This window comes from Equus caballus, chromosome 27 (assembly GCF_041296265.1).
Source record: "Equus caballus isolate H_3958 breed thoroughbred chromosome 27, TB-T2T, whole genome shotgun sequence".
NCBI classification, from domain to species: domain Eukaryota; kingdom Metazoa; phylum Chordata; class Mammalia; order Perissodactyla; family Equidae; genus Equus; species Equus caballus.
In genome coordinates this window covers 50,079,277-50,096,691 of record NC_091710.1, presented here as the reverse complement: position 1 = coordinate 50,096,691, position 17,415 = coordinate 50,079,277, and the positions used below count along the sequence as shown (strand labels likewise).

At 36.5% G+C, this 17,415-nt stretch overlaps 1 protein-coding gene across 11 annotated transcripts in view; it reads left to right on the top strand.

Moving 5' to 3' along the window:
* WDR17 (WD repeat domain 17) overlaps positions 1-17,415 on the top strand; it is a 101,062-nt gene that overhangs the window by 68,922 nt on the left and 14,725 nt on the right. For 7 of the 11 annotated variants that reach the window (XR_011433408.1, XR_011433407.1, XM_070253531.1 and 4 more), the window contains 10 exons: positions 867-1,016; positions 1,101-1,231; positions 1,521-1,646; positions 2,684-2,839; positions 5,488-5,552; positions 8,029-8,161; positions 8,629-8,720; positions 9,675-9,774; positions 10,614-10,753; positions 14,751-14,862. Coding sequence is in view for 8 of the 11 variants with exons in the window: in XM_070253531.1 (XP_070109632.1) it covers positions 867-1,016; positions 1,101-1,231; positions 1,521-1,646; positions 2,684-2,839; positions 5,488-5,552; positions 8,029-8,161; positions 8,629-8,720; positions 9,675-9,774; positions 10,614-10,753; positions 14,751-14,862 (1,205 nt within the window). In the remaining 3 variants the exon portion in view is untranslated. Of the gene's footprint in view, positions 1-866; positions 1,017-1,100; positions 1,232-1,520; positions 1,647-2,683; positions 2,840-5,487; positions 5,553-8,028; positions 8,162-8,628; positions 8,721-9,674; positions 9,775-10,613; positions 10,754-12,867; positions 12,889-14,750; positions 14,863-17,415 lie in introns of all 11 variants that reach the window. The other 4 variants (XR_011433406.1, XM_070253533.1, XM_070253529.1 and 1 more) reach the window with 1 other exon arrangement.

Genomic DNA, 17,415 nt, shown 5'->3' with positions numbered 1-17,415 from the left:
GGATATTTAAGACAATGTTTTGTTTTTTAATATGATTGAGTTGGGTACAGAAAATCAGATTTCTTATCTTTTGCGTATCACTTTACTCTCATTTTAGCACCAAAATCTTGATGGGGCTAAGTAGATGAATTCGAATATAAAAATGATTCCTTAGAGAAGGTAACCCTAATCTAGCCTGTTGTCCCCATATGCTTCATCTCAATGGCCTATTAACTGAGGCTGTGTTGGGCCTGAGTGTGGGAGAGAATCCCATTTCCTGACATTCTAAATTGAAAGGTCCCCAATGCTCTCTTCATCTTGTAACTAGAACGTCCATCCATTAACTCACAGATGACTGTGTCCCCCATTGATATTAACCACCTGAAATATAATTTCAGCATTTTCATCCAGGACCATTTGCTTTCTTATAGTTATTCAATTTTGTATTCGTATTTACAGAATATGTTAAATAATTTATTACATTCTTGTATTATGTTGGGCGAAGATAGGAATGTTACTTAAAACATTTCTTCATGGGGCCAGCCCAGTGGCATAGTGGTTAGGTTCATGCATTCCGCTTGGGCGGCCCGAGACTCATGAGTTTGGATCTCGGGTGCAGACCTACGCTCCACTTGTCAAGCCACGCTGTGGCAGGCATCCCACATATAAAATGGAGGAAGATGGGCACAGATGTTAGCTCAGGGCCAATCTTCCTCAGCAAAAAGAGGAGGACTGGCAGTGGATGTTAGCTCAGGGCTGATCTTCCTCAAGAAAAAAAAAAAATCTCTTCATAACTTCAATTCTGTAGAAGTTTTATAAGGTACATATAAATAAAAAATATTTTTCAATGTTTACTTTAGTTAAAATAGTTTTATTTTTTCCATCAGGTTTAACATGTCATCCGAGCCGCCCCTTCACCATGGCCTCTTGTTCCCGGGACTCCACAGTGAGACTCTGGTCGTTAACACCGTTAATCACTCCTTTACAAATAAATATCCTGGCAGACAGATCTTGGGAAGAAATTATCGGGAACACTGGTATTGAAAATATGCATGTATTAGATTTTACTTTTAAATAATGTTATAAGCAGTCTTTCTCACTGAATTATGTCTACCCTCCAGATTATGCTATAGAACAAGGCACTCCTCCTCTATTGTGTGGTAAAGCTTCAAGAGATATTAAACAGGAAGTAGAGAAACTAACTGGAAATCCTCAAATGAAAAAGCTAAGATGGTTTTCAGAATGTTTATCGGTAAGTATTGTAGGATTTAAATATGAAGATTTTCCCTTTGGCCAAAGTGAAGATTACAACTATTGTCATTAAGCTGTCACATATTTACATGTATCATCCCAATTCCCTGGGTCCCTCTGAACATAATCTGTACAGTGTAAGGCTGCAAACGGAAACCAGAAACAATAAATGAGATAAAGCTATTATTTTGTCTTTCAGTTTAGATATGCCTGCATTATATTTTTGAAGTTGCGGAAGGCTGTGGGGTTTCTAATTCATGACTGTATCTCTTGGTTATTCACCTCTTCAGCCTCCAGGGGGCAGTGACAACTTATGGAACTTAGTTGCTGTGATAAAAGGACAAGATGACAGCTTACTTCCTCAGAACTACTGTAAAGGAATAATGCATTTGAAACATCTGATTAAATTTAGAACGGTAAGTAAGGTGTGCAGATATGATATACTCATGCAAAAATTATATTTGCCTTTTAAGTATTAAAATATAAAAATTATTTTAACAAATGTATGTAGTTAGAGTTGGTAGACTGAAATAAGCGAACATTGGGGAGATAAATCCTCAGTGAAAACCAGCTGTAAGAGTGTGAATTGTTCAAGAACAGATTAAGGCAGTCATAGTTTTCTTAGGCTGAATCTCATGAAATTCTTCAATGGTCTCTTGGAATTCCTTGAAACAGTTTATGCTTACCCTATTACCAGATGATCCTGCCATATGGATGGCTCTGAGTTTAGTCTCAGAAACCTAATAGGCTGTATTCTAAGATATGTTTTATTAAAACTGATCATATTATAGCTCTTAACAAATTTTAATACAAAATTATTCGTTACCTTTTACCTGGAGCGATATCCAGTACCTACAACAAACCAGTGCTGGGTCCAGAAAGAAGAAATAGCTTTTGTATTTGCAATGAACTATCAGTGGTTGTCTTAACTGTTTGAGCATGGAGAACATTGTGCCAAGGATGTGGTCTGATGGTCGTAAGAAACGGTTATTTTCATAAAGAAGTACTTTCTTTAATCACAAACTTAACACTTAATGGCGATAATGGTTACCTATTGACAGTGTAGGAGCCAATTAGAGTGAGCCAGTAATTTTTTATTTGTAGTAGAGGCCTTTATATATTTTTTCACCAGTTGTGCATCACTTTACCGCTCACTGCCTTTTGGCCTCTGGACTTCGATATAACCACCACACCTGGTGAGTTTTAAGGACTGTGGGATTTAGCTTCTCCTCACCCACACCAGACACATCCAGTCTCTACTCTTCGTGCACCAAAATATTATGTTTAAAGAGGTGTTATATTTTATAGAGGAAACACATTGATTTTTAAAAATATTTAATTTCCAGTGCTACATGCTTTTAAAATGTGTATCCGTATAATGCTTTTATGATCGTCTGCTGTCACCAGCTCTTGCATAACAAAATTCAGAAAATTTCATTTTCTTGTTAACCAGTCTGAAGCCCAAGAACTAACAACAGTCAAGATGTGCAAATTTGGTGGTGGTATCGGGATGCCTACTAAAGAGGAGAGACTGAAGGAAGCTGCTGAGATACACCTGAGATTAGGACAAATTCAGAGATACTGTGAACTTATGGTTGAACTTGGAGAGGTAATGTGTTATCAAAGCAAAATGGATGAGTTTCACAAAGTATGCTGAGTGTTAGGTAATACTAAGTATTAAGCTTCTCTTTTTCCAGGTCTGAATCCCTGCCAATCTGATACCAGGTTTATACCTTAGAACAGTAGCTATCACAGTGAGATCCCCAGCTAGCAGCATCAGCATTGCTTGGGAACCTGTTAGAAATGCATTTCTCACCCCAAACCTGCAGAATGAGAAACTCTGGGGGTGGAGCCCAACAATCTGTGCATTTCTAAGCCTTCCAGGTTATTCTCACACGTGTTAAAGTTTGGGAACCACTAGGCCCTAGGCTGGGATCTTTGATTTCTAAAAACGTCTATGATGGCTGATTTGCTCACAGTGGATTCCCCTTGCTGATCCTGTTTGTCATAACTAAATCCCGCACTGACCAGAAGAAGGGTCTCCACTGAGGATCATCTGGTGAAGGATGGTCCTAAGGCGCATCCTGATTTTTATAGAGGACTAAATCAACAAAACAGAGTTTTCAAAAAAGGTTAGGATGACTCTATCCTATTAAAATTCAGCATAGTGGTTACCTTTGGGAGCTGGGGGTGACTAACAGAGCAGAAGGGCAGAGGGGCTTCTGTTTCTTTATCTGGGGGCTGGTTATAGGAGTATATTCAGTTGTAAAAGTTTACTGAGCTTTTAATTTTTCTGCATGCATCTTTTAGTTCAACAAAAATTCTCCCACCCCTCCAAAAAAAAAAAAAAAAGATTAGAATGGCACGGACTTGTTTCATTGTATATTATTTTTGAAAAGCTCTAGGTTAATTTTGTAATTGCAAAGCATGATATTAAGAATACTTATAAATAAAATAAAGTAAAACTAGACAAGTTATTCTTTAAAAGATATCAAAATTAAATTTAACTCACCATTTTATTTCCCCATACACTACAGATAAACAATGGATTACTGCTTCACCTAAAATAATAAAATGTGGCATTTAAAAAAGTTACTGAAAAATCATTGCAAACTAAAAAGTATTTAACTTAGGAGCAACGTAACAATTTTACTTATGAAGAAGTAAAGGTTGACTTAAAAGTTACTTTTTAAAAGAACACTACTGGAAAGAACATCAAAAACCAAAGAGAAAAGGAATAAATAAATTTCGGTAGAACAGTGTAATTCTTTATCTTTCTGAGTTCTCTATTTGAGTATATATAATTATAAACTATATTTAATTCAATTTTAATTAAAGTAAAGATAGATTCTATCAAATATCTACTTATAGAGCTTAATAATTTTGTTGTGTGCAATTACATCAGTGGACTTCATGATCCAAAAAACTGCTTACTATCCTTTAGAAATGTAGGTGTCTTTATAATTGTTCATTATCACCTCCTTACAAATAATAGTTTCTATTTCTGTAAGATTAATACTGTGAGATTAGGAGAATATTTAATCTTTTCATTTACAAGACGTTTTTGTTGAAAGAGCTTGATAAATTTGAAATTAATTTAATCTACATGTCAACTTCTTTCTTCCATTCACCCCTACTGTAATAAAGACAAATTTCCCCTGAAAACATATTTTGTTACCTTTTTAAATTTATAATTAAATATTTATAATTATAAAGTCAATAATTTATGATTATAAATAATTATAAATAATGATTATAAATAATGCAGTACAGTGCGCTGCATAACAACGTTTTGGTTAACGATGGACCACATATATGACGGTGGTCCCATGAGGTTAGTTCCATGTAGCCTAGGTGTGTAGAAGGCTATACCATCTAGGTTTGTGTCAGTACACTCTGTGATGTTCACACAATGATCAAACTGCCTAACGACGCATTTCTCAGAACATATCCCTGTTGCTAAGCCATGCATGACTATATTCAATTTTGCCTATTTAAAATTTACCCTATTATTTTCAAGATAATCACCGATTTTCTAGCCTCAATTGTAGTAGAACTCTGCTATTTGGAGAGCCTTAACTAAAATGAAGTTTTGATTCATCTAGTGGTATTTCAGAATATTTTCTCTTCAGTTCCCTTCTAGACTTGAATTCAGTGAAATCCATATTTTCAAATAATAGTCACAATCAGCTTTGACTGAACAATGAACTTATTTAATAGTAGTCTAATTTTTAAAATATGAAGACAGGTATTATTAACTATAAAGGAAGAAATGAAAATAAAATTTATAAAAATGAGTCAAGAAAGAATAAAATTATAAATAAATGTCATATTTGTTAAATATAGGTAGCAGAGAAATAAAAATTTCAGTATCTATTATTTTGAACATAGAATACCACAGAACAAATTACTCTGGTGTCGTGTTGGAAGATGAGTTAATATATTTGCAAACGACTTAGTTTAGTTACTATCCCTTTCCCCTACCTTCTTTCTCTCTCTCCTTCCCTGTTTCTTTCTCTCTCGGTTTGGGATTTTCGCCTGCTAGATAATAGAATTTTCATATCTTACTTTATTTTAAAGTGTGGTAATATTTGTACTCTATATAACTTTATTCATAGAATACAAAAATATTCCTGGAAATCCAAACACTCTAAAAACTCATATTATAAATATGAGTTCATTAAAAAAAAGTCTGTTGAGAGTTAGACAGTGTACTCAAAATAGATACGTTTCTGCTTTTCTTTTCTTCTCTTCTAGTGGGACAAAGCCTTGTCAGTTGCACCAGGCGTCTCTGTGAAATACTGGAAGAAGTTAATGCAGAGGTAAGGCAGAGAGTCAGTGTCCACACAGATGTTTGAAACTATGTTAAAGTAGAAGCAATATAGAAATGTAATGGTAGCTTTTGAGATTTTTTTACTCTTATGTTGTTTTAAATAATAATGGAATTTTCTGTCTACTGATACAGTAAATTAAACAAGTTCCAAGTCATTTTGGTGTTCTTATGTTTCATCTGACATCTGATAAAGACCGTGGAAGGCAAATCTCCCCTTGTCAGTGGAGGAGATCAGTAAACTCATTGGTTAATATATTGCTGTTGAAACATAAGTGGTAAGATTTCCTGAAGGTTACCAAAAGTTCATCGAATACTTATTCTATAAATAATCTCAAAAATTCTTTCTTTAGACACTAATTAATACCATTTCCTCTCTGTGGATATAAGGGAGATACTGATGATGAAGAAGAGTTTTACCACTGAGCAGGTTTAACTAAATGTCCTTGTTCTAGAATGCAATAAACAAACAAGGTTTTTCCTGGGATGCATCAGCGTCCCTAGGGCTCCCGTAACAAAGTACCGCAAACTGTATTCTCTTGTAGCTCTGTAGTTGCATACTAAGTTTTCGGCAGGGTTGGTTCCTACCGACGGTTCTGAGGAAGAATTGGTTCCGTGCTTCTCCCCCAGCTTCTGGTGATTACTGGCAATCCTGGGCGTCCTCTGGCTCATAGACCTATCACTCCAGCCTCTGCCTTGTCTTCACATGGTTTTATTCCCTGTGTGTCTCTGTGTCCAAATTTCTCTCTTTTTATAAGGACACCAGAGAGTCATATTGGATTTAGGGTCTACCCTAATCCAGTGTAACTCTATCTTGACTAATTATATTGGCAAAGACCTTATTTCCAAATAGCGTTACGTTCACAGATACTATGTGTTAGGACTTCGGCATATCTCTTGGGGGACACAATTCAACCCACAACCTAAGACTATTCTCTCTTCTATTGTATTCCATTCTATTCATTCGTTCAACAAATACTTATTTAGTGTTCACTATGTGCCTGTCACGGTGCTAGACCTGCAGAGTACTATTTAATGAGTAATTACTTTGCTTCTGGCATTAAAAATGAAAAGTTTTGATTTTTCTTTTGTGGGACATGGTTTAGAGCAAAATTCAACTGCAACTCACATGTACAAATAAAAGTCAATCAGAGGCTAAACATGAAATCCAGAAGGATTAACGCATTCGCCACGGGGAAGCAGACCGTTCCCTCACGCCTACTTTCCCAGCAGTAAGTTAAGCAACGGGCTGGCTCCAGTCCTCAGACTGTAGGCTCCCTGTCCTAAGCTCTGAGAATCCCACACAATCCTAAACTCCTGGACCCTCAGTGCACCATTGCAAATGTTATTGCTCCCATTGAAACCTTAATAAAGTCAGGTTAGCAGAGGATTTTTTTTCACAAAACAAGTTTGTTTCAACCTCAGCAAAAACTCTATTTCATTTATCTTTGAAAACCAGCACCTGATTTTCTCTGCCCCTTAGTTCACGTGGTGACCAGAAAATGGTCTCCCCAAGACTCCAAAGTTTATGTTTTATAGATCCGCCATTCAGAGAGACCGATTGGTGGTCTCTCAGTCCTAGTTCCAAACACCCATGAGGAGAATATTGTTTATAAACAGCTATAACAAGGAAATCAGGGTCACACGGTAAAAACACAGCTGTTGGGGAAAACCCCAGTGACCCTATGAATTGGGGACTGTTAACGTTAAGCTGGTCAAACAATATAAAAAGTGGCTGCTGCACCTACCCAAAGATTGGCAATTGAAATGTAGTTTACGGCAAATGCCAGCGTAAATTAAACATAGCAGATTGTCAACAAAACTGAGGTTAAACATTAAAAATGGAATTTCCTAGGTTGATCACTGAGAAAGTACCTGAGACTTAGGTAGGAAAAAAGAAACAGAGACAGACAGACAGATAGTGATGGATGCAGAGACGGAGACAGACACACGTGTACCCTTCACAGACTCCAAGATCGGAATCCGCTTTCTCCCTCACATCCAGAACACGATTTTTCTTTAAACTACCTTGCTTGAGGCACTTACAGTATTCTGCATTTTGTTACAATGTTTATGTTCCTGTGTTATCCTTTTTAATGATTTTTAAGCTACTTGCATTTAGAGGCTCTCTATTCATTGTTATGCTCACTAAAGCAAAACTATACAAATTTTAGGACAAAATGTTCAGTGCCTTTAAATATGAAAATATGTAATGTTCTAAGGGAAAACGAGGACAATAGTATTTACCATTTTAGAAAACTTTTATTTATCTTCCATAGCTGATTTAATTATAAAAATGTCTTTTTAAAAAGTGATATGCAAAAGGGTTTTATGAAATCTGCTGCAAATTTTAAATATTTAGATATTTTATTTTATTTATACTTTAGATATTTCAGAAAATCTCAGTCCAACTGAGAACCTTGAAATTAGTATATTGTAGAAAGAAAAAATGGTTCTTCTTTTATTAGGAGAGCTGACCAATTAATCCAGGAAGATAAGGATGATGTCATTCCGTACTGCATAGCTATTGGCGAAGTGAAAAAATTAGTCAATTTCTTTATGTCAAGAGGTCAGCTTAAAGAAGCTCTGCTCGTTGCACAGGTACAACTACATCATTGCACACGCTGCTCATGCTGGTGGGTGGGCAATGAGGAAGCGAGAAGATTGTGTTGACTGACTCACCTTTACATGGTTGACAAAGTCTTGCATGGCTTGGCTTCTGTCCACTTCCCAGCCTTTGTCTCAACATTTCAGTCACGCTCTCTTTGCTCTGGTCACCCTGAACATATTTTAGATCTTTAAATGTACAGCCATCTCTGAACTCTGACCTTTTCTCTACTGCTGAACATTATATATGCTTGAGCAACTTTTTCTAGTAAATATTTACTTGATGCTTCACATTCATACTCACAAAGGAGTTCACATTTTTTTTCACGCATTCCAAGGGTATCTTCAATTGTAGTATAAATCTCAAACATGATTTAAGTATACTTTGCTCAAAATAATATTCTGAAATTGGTCAGTTAATAATTAGCTAAAGATTAACTAATGATCTCATTAAATTCCAGGCTGCTTGTGAGGGAAATATGCAAACCTTTCATGTTTCTGCACCTAAAGGGTCTTCATATTCTGATGATGTCTACAATGAAGACTTTAATGAGTGAGCCATTTATTCTTTGTTTGGGGTCAATGCATTTTCCGGTTGGTTTCCCTTTAGGAGTTTTCGAGGGCCATGCAGTTCATTCTTCTTGTATGCAGAAGACTTGACTGGCTCATGTCCACAACTGCATTTCTCACCACCATCTAGTTCCATCACAGCATCCGTTCCTGGATGAATAGAGAAGTGTACTTATATGTACTTAAACTCATCAACTAATGTTTCACTGTAAAGTCAGTACAGATAATATCGCAGGAACGTGGTTCATAATCCCATAACCCACCGTTAGTGTCTAGAATAACATTTGGGCCTCTTAAAGAAGAAATTCAAATAGTTATGTTTTTAAAAGAAATAGAAATTAGAATTCTTTAGCCTTTTGACCTTTTTTAAATCTAATAATCTACCTTCCCCTGCCTCATCTGTTGGCTCCTATTATACCCTGAGAAAATAGGATATTTAAACTTTTAGGACACATTTCAAGCAAAAAAAATCATAAAATGTTAAGCAAGTAATGTGTGGGGACTAGCAAGTTCCTTCCTGGTTCTTTCTTGCTGTTCGCTGCCGTTTCTAAACTTGACATTTTAAAGATCTAACACGCACTACCCATATTTTGGTCACCACCTAAATTTGGGATAGTTTCACTTTCCCCTGTATTTCTTGTAAGGTTGACTACCCCATAGCTGAGTCATAAATTATGCAATGTAGGATGGTGAATTTTGAAAATTAGACTTTTCTTCTGACAAGTGTCGGGGTGGCGGTTGGGGGGCTGATCAGCTCATCTGTTAAGAAAGACTACTTTCCTGATTTTTTCCTCCAAATCAGGCTTTATACCTAAATCAAGGATATCGAATTAAATCTTATTTGATCCCTTAATCAGGTTGTTATCAAAGGGCATTAGTTCACTTTCATGATGGAATCTCTGTGTTTGCACAGAATATATGTTCTTTTTCTCCCTAGACTCCTGCACAAAGTCAGTACCGAACTGGCAGAATGGCATTTTCAGGATGGACGAGCTGTCCTGGCCGCGTGCTGCCACCTCGCTGTAGATAATATTGAGGTACAACATTTCAAACTGGTTTGTGTGGATGAAAAGCTCTTAAGATGTGTCCTGGTGTTTGAGGGGAAAAACTATTGACTTCCTGTGTACGGTCTGGTTTTGCATGCTTTCCACGCCTGGGTAATTGCATGCCTGATAAGCACACATAAACTCTACAGACTGTGAGATCTTTTTTCTTTATTTGCTTAACGTGTTTATTTTTTATCTCAAGATACACATTTGTAACAACTTTAAGTATTTCAGCATATGTATAAGAAGCAGTAGTGTGTAAGGGAAAAGTCGCTAGACTTGGACTCAGAATATCTGACTTCTGAAAGCACTTATTTTTACATATACTTTAGCATATTCTTCACAAGTTATGTTTTTAAGGTATTTTCCATTTGACCCACTAATGTAATAAAGAAAATATTAAGTAAAGGTATAGATTTTATTTTGCGTGTAGCCTTAGATATATTGGCTTTGTGGGGTAATTGATAATCACTGTACGGTAGTGAAGAAGCTTTTAAGGATTTACATTTTTTTCGGATAGAGAGACTGAAGGACACGTTGAGAATATTGCAGAGAGACTGTTAGTCATTAATTATAAAAATATGAGCAAAGGTTCTAAACTCTTAAATTCTGACCTAATAAAGTTTCCTGGGTGTCTCCTTATCAGCTTTTCCATCTGAAAATTGCACTTGCTTTTACATAAGTCCTTTGTATAAATATTGCATTCAATATTTTATAAGAATAATTGATTATAGGTTAACACGGCTTTATCTACTTTATGAGCTTGGCGGGGAATGATGGTCCTACCCAGCATCTGTGAAACTGAAGAAATTGTTTTCTCATTGAGCAAGCTTGCTATGGCGTCCCTGATTCGTGGGAATGAGCTGGAGTTGGCTGTCTCTGTGGGCACGGTTCTGGGAGAGTCTGCTGCACCAGCAACCCACTACGCCCTGGAATTATTGGCGAGAAAATGCATGATGATTTCAACGTGGTAAGAATTTCTAAATTCAAAGAATACTTTTATAGTGAGGGGATACATTTTTTAAATGTTGTAAATTGCATCTGATAAGATGTGCTTTGGAGAATATAGGGTCTCCTTTTTAAATAAAAGATAAGATATTGGGAGGAAATGGTGATGTGAGAATGAAGGAATGGTGAGAACTCCCATGGTTCTATAAGAAATCTACCATGACCTGTTCTGAAGTAGCCCCGTTGTAATTCCATAACATTTCAAGCACATAAAGCATCATGAGACGATAAATGTGCCCTTCTTACGATTATCAGGACAGCACATTCCCTCATGTTAAATTCTGCATATCTACACTCATTCTTCTCAGATCTTGTGTCTTAGTTTAAGGTTTGGCTGTTTCCCCAAACTTGGGCAATACTCTAAGAGATAGACCTGAAAAGTCTGTGAGTGAGCTGGCAATCCAGGTTAGAGAATTCTCGCTCACATCTGCAGTCCTGTTCTTTAGGCAGATGGTCCTTCACGATGGAGGCACCTTCAGGAAAGATGTGATGCTGTCACTCACTAGACATTTGTTGAATAAAGATGATTTCAGACTTTTATCTTCTCTTTCCCGCAAATACTTAGAACCTGAAGACGTTTCTAAATAAACTTATCAGGACTTTCACCTCTCCCCAGGTATACCCCATGCACACAAACACTGCTCTTAAAATGGAGCTATATAGACTCCACTGTTGAACACTACAGATAGTAATAATAATAATAACACGTCTTTCCTGCTCACTGTGTGCCAAGCACTGTTTTAAGCACTTTACATGTAATAACTCTCTAGATGCTCTGCAGAAGATCCTGATTCGCCTCAGGTCTCAGAAAGTGGGAGAGCCAAGATTCAAAGCTACATAAACTGGCTTCAGAGTTTGCACTGAGCTACTGCCCTAGTCAGTTCGGGCTGCTATAAGAAAATACCACAGCCTGGGTGGCTTATAAACAGCAGAAATCTATTTCTCATAGTTCTGGAGGCTGAAGAGCCCACAATCGAGTGCTGACAGATTCGGTGTGTGATGAGAGCTGGCTTCCTAGTCCCTAATTGGCCGTCTTCTCACATGGTGCTCACATGGTGGAAAGGGTTAGGGAGCTCTCTGTGGCCTCTTTTATAAGGGCACTGATCCCATTCATGAGGGCTCTGTCCTCATGACCTAATCACCTCCCAAAGGCCACACTTCCACATACCATTACACTGGGGATTAGTTTCCAACATAGTAATTTGGGGGGGACACAAACACTCATTCTGTCAGCTATCACGCTATACCACCTCCATACGTGGGGCTAACTCAGAAAAAGAGCAACACTGTCCATTCTCTTTTTCTGTCTGGATCTGGGCGCTTCATAATGAATCAGGAATCTCAGAATTATTCTAATTTTTACCCATATCTTACAGTGATATAAGAGCTCCCTTCCCCCCACTAAAATGTAGTGGTACCCCACCATCAGTCTTAGACTTAAATGTATTTCATGCTGACCATCCTCTGAGAGTAGCCAGTTTTCCCTCTGTCAAGAACTGTGGTAGTCAGTAACATAGTTACCCTGACTTGCCCTAGACCCATCCCAAAGCATGAGATCTAACTCAAATTATTTACTCACAGAGGTGACTGACTCCTTGCTAAGAGTCATCTAATCTAAATAAAATGTGATTAGTTTTTTTAAAAAATAAGGGCACAAAGTAGCAGAACAGAAATAGATGTTAAATATAGAAGAGATTTAAAAATCTTTCAACTGACTATATGTCGTAGTTGCTTTTAATATAAAACAAATTTCTATTTCCTTATAATTCCTCCCAAGAGTTTTCCTTTATATATCCATAGATATGTGTACCAGAAACCAGTATAAAGTTCACATTCTGGAATATATGCTGCTGATCAGGTTTATTTCCAGGGGAAATCTGTAATCCTTATGGCTGTTAGTAGAGCTCCACAAATTTGAAAAGATAATTAAGACAGCTGCATAATTTCAAGAGAATGCTCATAATTTTATAAACCAAGAATACTTTACATTTTTTCTGTTTATTGGTGGAAGTTTGCTTCTTCTTGGTTCTCATTGCATAGTCATCGTATTCATATTCAAAATTATTTTCTTTTTAGCTTTCCATCTGTTGGATACAGGTATTATTTAGTTTTATAAAACTGTTTAATTTAAAAATTTATGTTTTACTTTTAGAATAACAACTCTATTAAGAAATCATCAGTAGCTGTTTTTGCTTCATTGTTTTATAGAATGCCAATTCATTTATGTAACTTATATAAAACCTAACTCCAAAGTAATGAGAACAGTTCCTATAACCTTGGTACAAAATCACTCATGATTTTCTACTGAAAGCCAGTGTAATAAATGAACTGTGGCTTTCTACAACACAAAATAATGGCTGACTCAGCTAAGCAAATTAAAGCTCCTGTTCTGATAGTGAAATTTAGGAATTTAGATCATTTGGTTGGTCTGTATCATTACATATACGTCCATTTTCCCCAATTGGTGTACTGAATTTTCCATGAATAGTATAGACTAAAGAGTGAATAAAATTAGCTAGCATTGGTGTAAATTTCACTGTATCAGGATATAGTTCTGTGGTAAGAAAGCCAGATTTTTATCTGTAGTTCATAGACGCTTGAATAGTGTTAGCACAGCTATTTTACACACTGTAAAAGTAAATGATGATTTCTATATTCTCATGAACATTATTAAAAACCACTGTTAAATGTTGGTCAGAAAACAAAGTCATTTATACTTTTTAGCAGGAACAGATAAATTACTCAAATTTGGTACTTGTGAAAACACTCAAAAACTTAACCTGCCCAATGATGATAGAAAATTTGACACACACAAATTATCTCTATTCCTGTTCTATATTGCTATGTTCTTTTTTTTTTTTTGAGGAAGATTAGCCCTGAGTTAACGTCCGTGCCCGTCTTCCTCCACTTTATATGTGAGACACCTGCCACAGCATTACTTGATGACCCGTGTGTAGGTCCGTGCCTGGGATCCAAACTGGTGAATCCCGGGCCACGGAAGCAGAGCACCCAAATTTAACTGCTACGCCTATGGGCCAGCCCCCTATACTCACTGTATTCTTGATTTTACGTCTCTTAATGTTAAACATAATTTATTTACATAAATGACCACTGTAGAATTTACTGAAGGCTTCACAATAAAGATGAAAGAGGATTTTACACTGAGTCCACAGCTAGCCCTTCATAAATTCACATTCGAAATATTGCCTATTCTAAAGGCATGCTGCATGTGTATATATCAATTTCTTGAAAGTTGAATAATAACATCTTGAATCATTAAAAATTAGCATTTACTCAGTTATGATGCAGTCAACCAAAAACTCTTCACTCTTCACTGGATTCTTAAAAAGGATTTTATACACAATATTTTGAATATAAATCTGTGTGTATACAACTTTTTAAATGCCTTATTTTAAAATGATTTATTCCATTGATGGAATCTTTGAAAAGTAAATTAGAAAGCTGCATTTCTATCTTTGATTTCCACCTAAAGTTTAAGAAATATGCAGAGTCCCCAAATTCTAAACTGAAAATATCTAAGTACCCTGCCAGCTTTAATGAGTGGGCTGACACAACTGTCCAGTGTTAGCAACATAACCAAGTCGATGAGAATTAGCTTTCACACATGTGCTTTGTAATTTGCTCCAAAGAACATTTCTAATGCTATTTAGTTTGGTTAGAGAATTATTGTATAATAACAAAATTAATTGTAAATGTGTAAAGAGTCAGGGTAGATTTTTAAAAAATATTTAGGAATTTCCTAATTCACTTTTTATTCATGCCCTTTGGTTTCTGTAATCTATATTTAGAGGAGTTTCATAATTAAGCAGGAAATTAGTGCTGTTTTTGTAAATAGAAAAGCAAAAGAGGTAATAAGAGTCTTTTTCCTTTGAAATTGTTCTAAATGTTATTTTTAGATTATTTTCCCCGTTGAAGTTTCCCCTTTGTTATGTGAATAGGAATTTGGCAGCCGATCTTCTCCTGATGACTCCTGATAATGAACTACAGTTAGTGAAACTCTGTGCTTTCTACCCAGGGTGCACTGAAGAGATAAATGATCTTCATGAGAAGGTACGCTGATGATATTAAACAGTCTAGTTCGGAATGCAATACTATGATTTAACTAATTTTAGGTTCCGGCAAACAGAGAGACATGCAGAGAAACAATTATATGGTCCCTTTAGGACCCTTTTATAAATACAATAAAAATGATAACAATAAGAAGTACCATTGAGCTTCTGCTGTATACTTGGAATGGCTCTAAAATTTCACATGTATTTGTATTTTACTCAATTCTCATGAAACCCTGAAAAGCAGGGGATATTGTTCTTATTGACAAAGAAAATGAACTCAAGGAAGGTGAGGAACTGGCCTGAGTTAGTCAATGGTGGAGTGAGTGAGAACAGCAACTTCAGCATCTCTTGCTCCGACTCACAAGCCCTTCCCACTGCACCTCCTTGCATCTTAGGGCCCATGTGTGCTCACTTTTTAAAAATAGACAATTTAGGATCTTTAAAAGAATTAATGAAGGTTTGGAGGTTTTTTGGTAAATCACTTTTTTATGATACTAATGTGCATACAATTATTGCCATCCTTACAGAATGCCATGATGTAAAAGTTGCAAATGGATAGATCTCCATACTGGGGCCAATACTAAAACGTAGAAAGGTGTCATGGGTGGAGGGGAGCACTCTGGACTGGGCATCAGAAGACCTCTGTTTCAGTTCTGATATCCTCTCGAACTCTTTGCTTAGCCCTTTTAGCTGCTAGACTTCAGTTTCTTCATCTCAGAAGCTATTCTTGGTAGAAGAAATACCGGAGGGGTCAGCGTTCATTGTTCCTGTCTGAGGCTCAAGGATAGTTTCTTTTTTTCCCCACGTTCTGGAAGCTGGGAAGTCTAAGATTAGGCACCAGCAGATTCGTTGTCTGTGAAGGCCTGCTCCCTAGATGGCCATCTTTTTGTTGTAAACTCACATTGCATGCATTCTTCTAAAGTGCTTTGAAAAAATACTCCTTTGCAGGATATAGGAATTTATGTACCAAGATTATATATAAAAACAACCAAAATGCCCAAAATAGGGAGATTATTTATATAAGTTATAGTACATTTCTATATTTCAGTGCTGTTAATCCATTAAAAGGATTATGAAGTTCTGTTTTTATTGACATAGGTAGGTGGCTATAAAAATTAAATAAAGTGCAGATTATGAAACTATGCACATGCCATATGACTTTCATTTTGAAAATAGCTGTGAACATATTTATTTTATTTGTAGCATATTTAAGAAGATATATACAGTTCTTTTAAGATAAGATATAAGTAAAACATTTTCTCATTTTTAACTCTCAGAATAACAAAGTTTGTGTCACTTATATGAACTTTGATTTTTCCCCTGTGGGGAGGTCCTTTTCGTTCAATAATGGATGCATACTGAATATCACGTTAATATAGATAGATCAAGAGTGTGTGTGGGGCCAGCCCCATGGCGGAGTGGTTAAGTTCCATGTGCTCTGCTTTGGCGGTCCAGGGTTAGGATCCTGGACACAGACCTAGCACTGCTCATCAAGCCATGCTGAGGTGGCATCCCACATAGGGGAACTAGAAGGACCTACAACTAGAATATGCATCTATGTACTGGGGGGCTTTGGAGAGAAGAAGAAAAAAAACCGAAGATTGGCAACAGATGTTAGCCCAGGGCCAATTTAAAAAAAAAAGCGTGTGTGAATGAGTGCATGTGTGTGTGTGTATGTGTGAGTGTGTGTGGTATCAGGGGAAATACTTGTGAAAGGATAAATGTTCAAAGTTACCAGTGGGTTGTGAGATGATTATTATATACTTTATATTCTGTGAATCATATTTTATGTAAGCTGTGCTTTGGTTTTATAAACATGACAAATAAAAGCTATTTTTATGTTGAAATTAAGATGCCTACGGAAGGAGGCAGGAGTGGTTTTTTTCAGTTGTCCTTTACATTTGCTGTGTCGCGTTTTAATGTACACTAACGCAGGTGTCAATACGGGGGCTTAGAGAGGCTGCATCCTTGTCCGTGTTTACACAGCTGTTGATGATGGGGACGAGAACAGCATTCCCCCCCTCATCTTTTCACCACACACTCTGAAAGGATATGATTAGACTCTCTGGTCAGGCTTTATTAATAACTCTTTAGAAAGACTAGTTAGTATGTGAAAAGTGTTAATAACCCTGGGCAATTTCACAAGTAATACTAAAAATTATATATTCAAATATTATGTTAACTTATGTAACTTTTAGAATTTTAAGAAAGGATAAGAGTCAAAAAGATGATCCTCTTACTCTTCTTATTGCAATTCTATTTGAGAAGGGAATTTCAAAGGGAGCCACTTTTTATTCCCTCTACTCAGAGAACGCGTCCTCATGAAGAAGCTCGCTCTGTGCATCCAGGCACGGCCCCCGGCGCATAGTGCTTGCTCAGGAAATAACTGGCATTTGGTGAAGAGAGAGCAGGAAAGAATGTGACATGTCACATACATGAGAGCTCCTTTCGTTTAGTTTGTTGTAATTTTTTTGAGAGAGAGAGAGAGATTGAGGGATCAAATCTTCAGTTTACCTAGCTTTTAAATGACAGGAAATATGAAACTATTGAA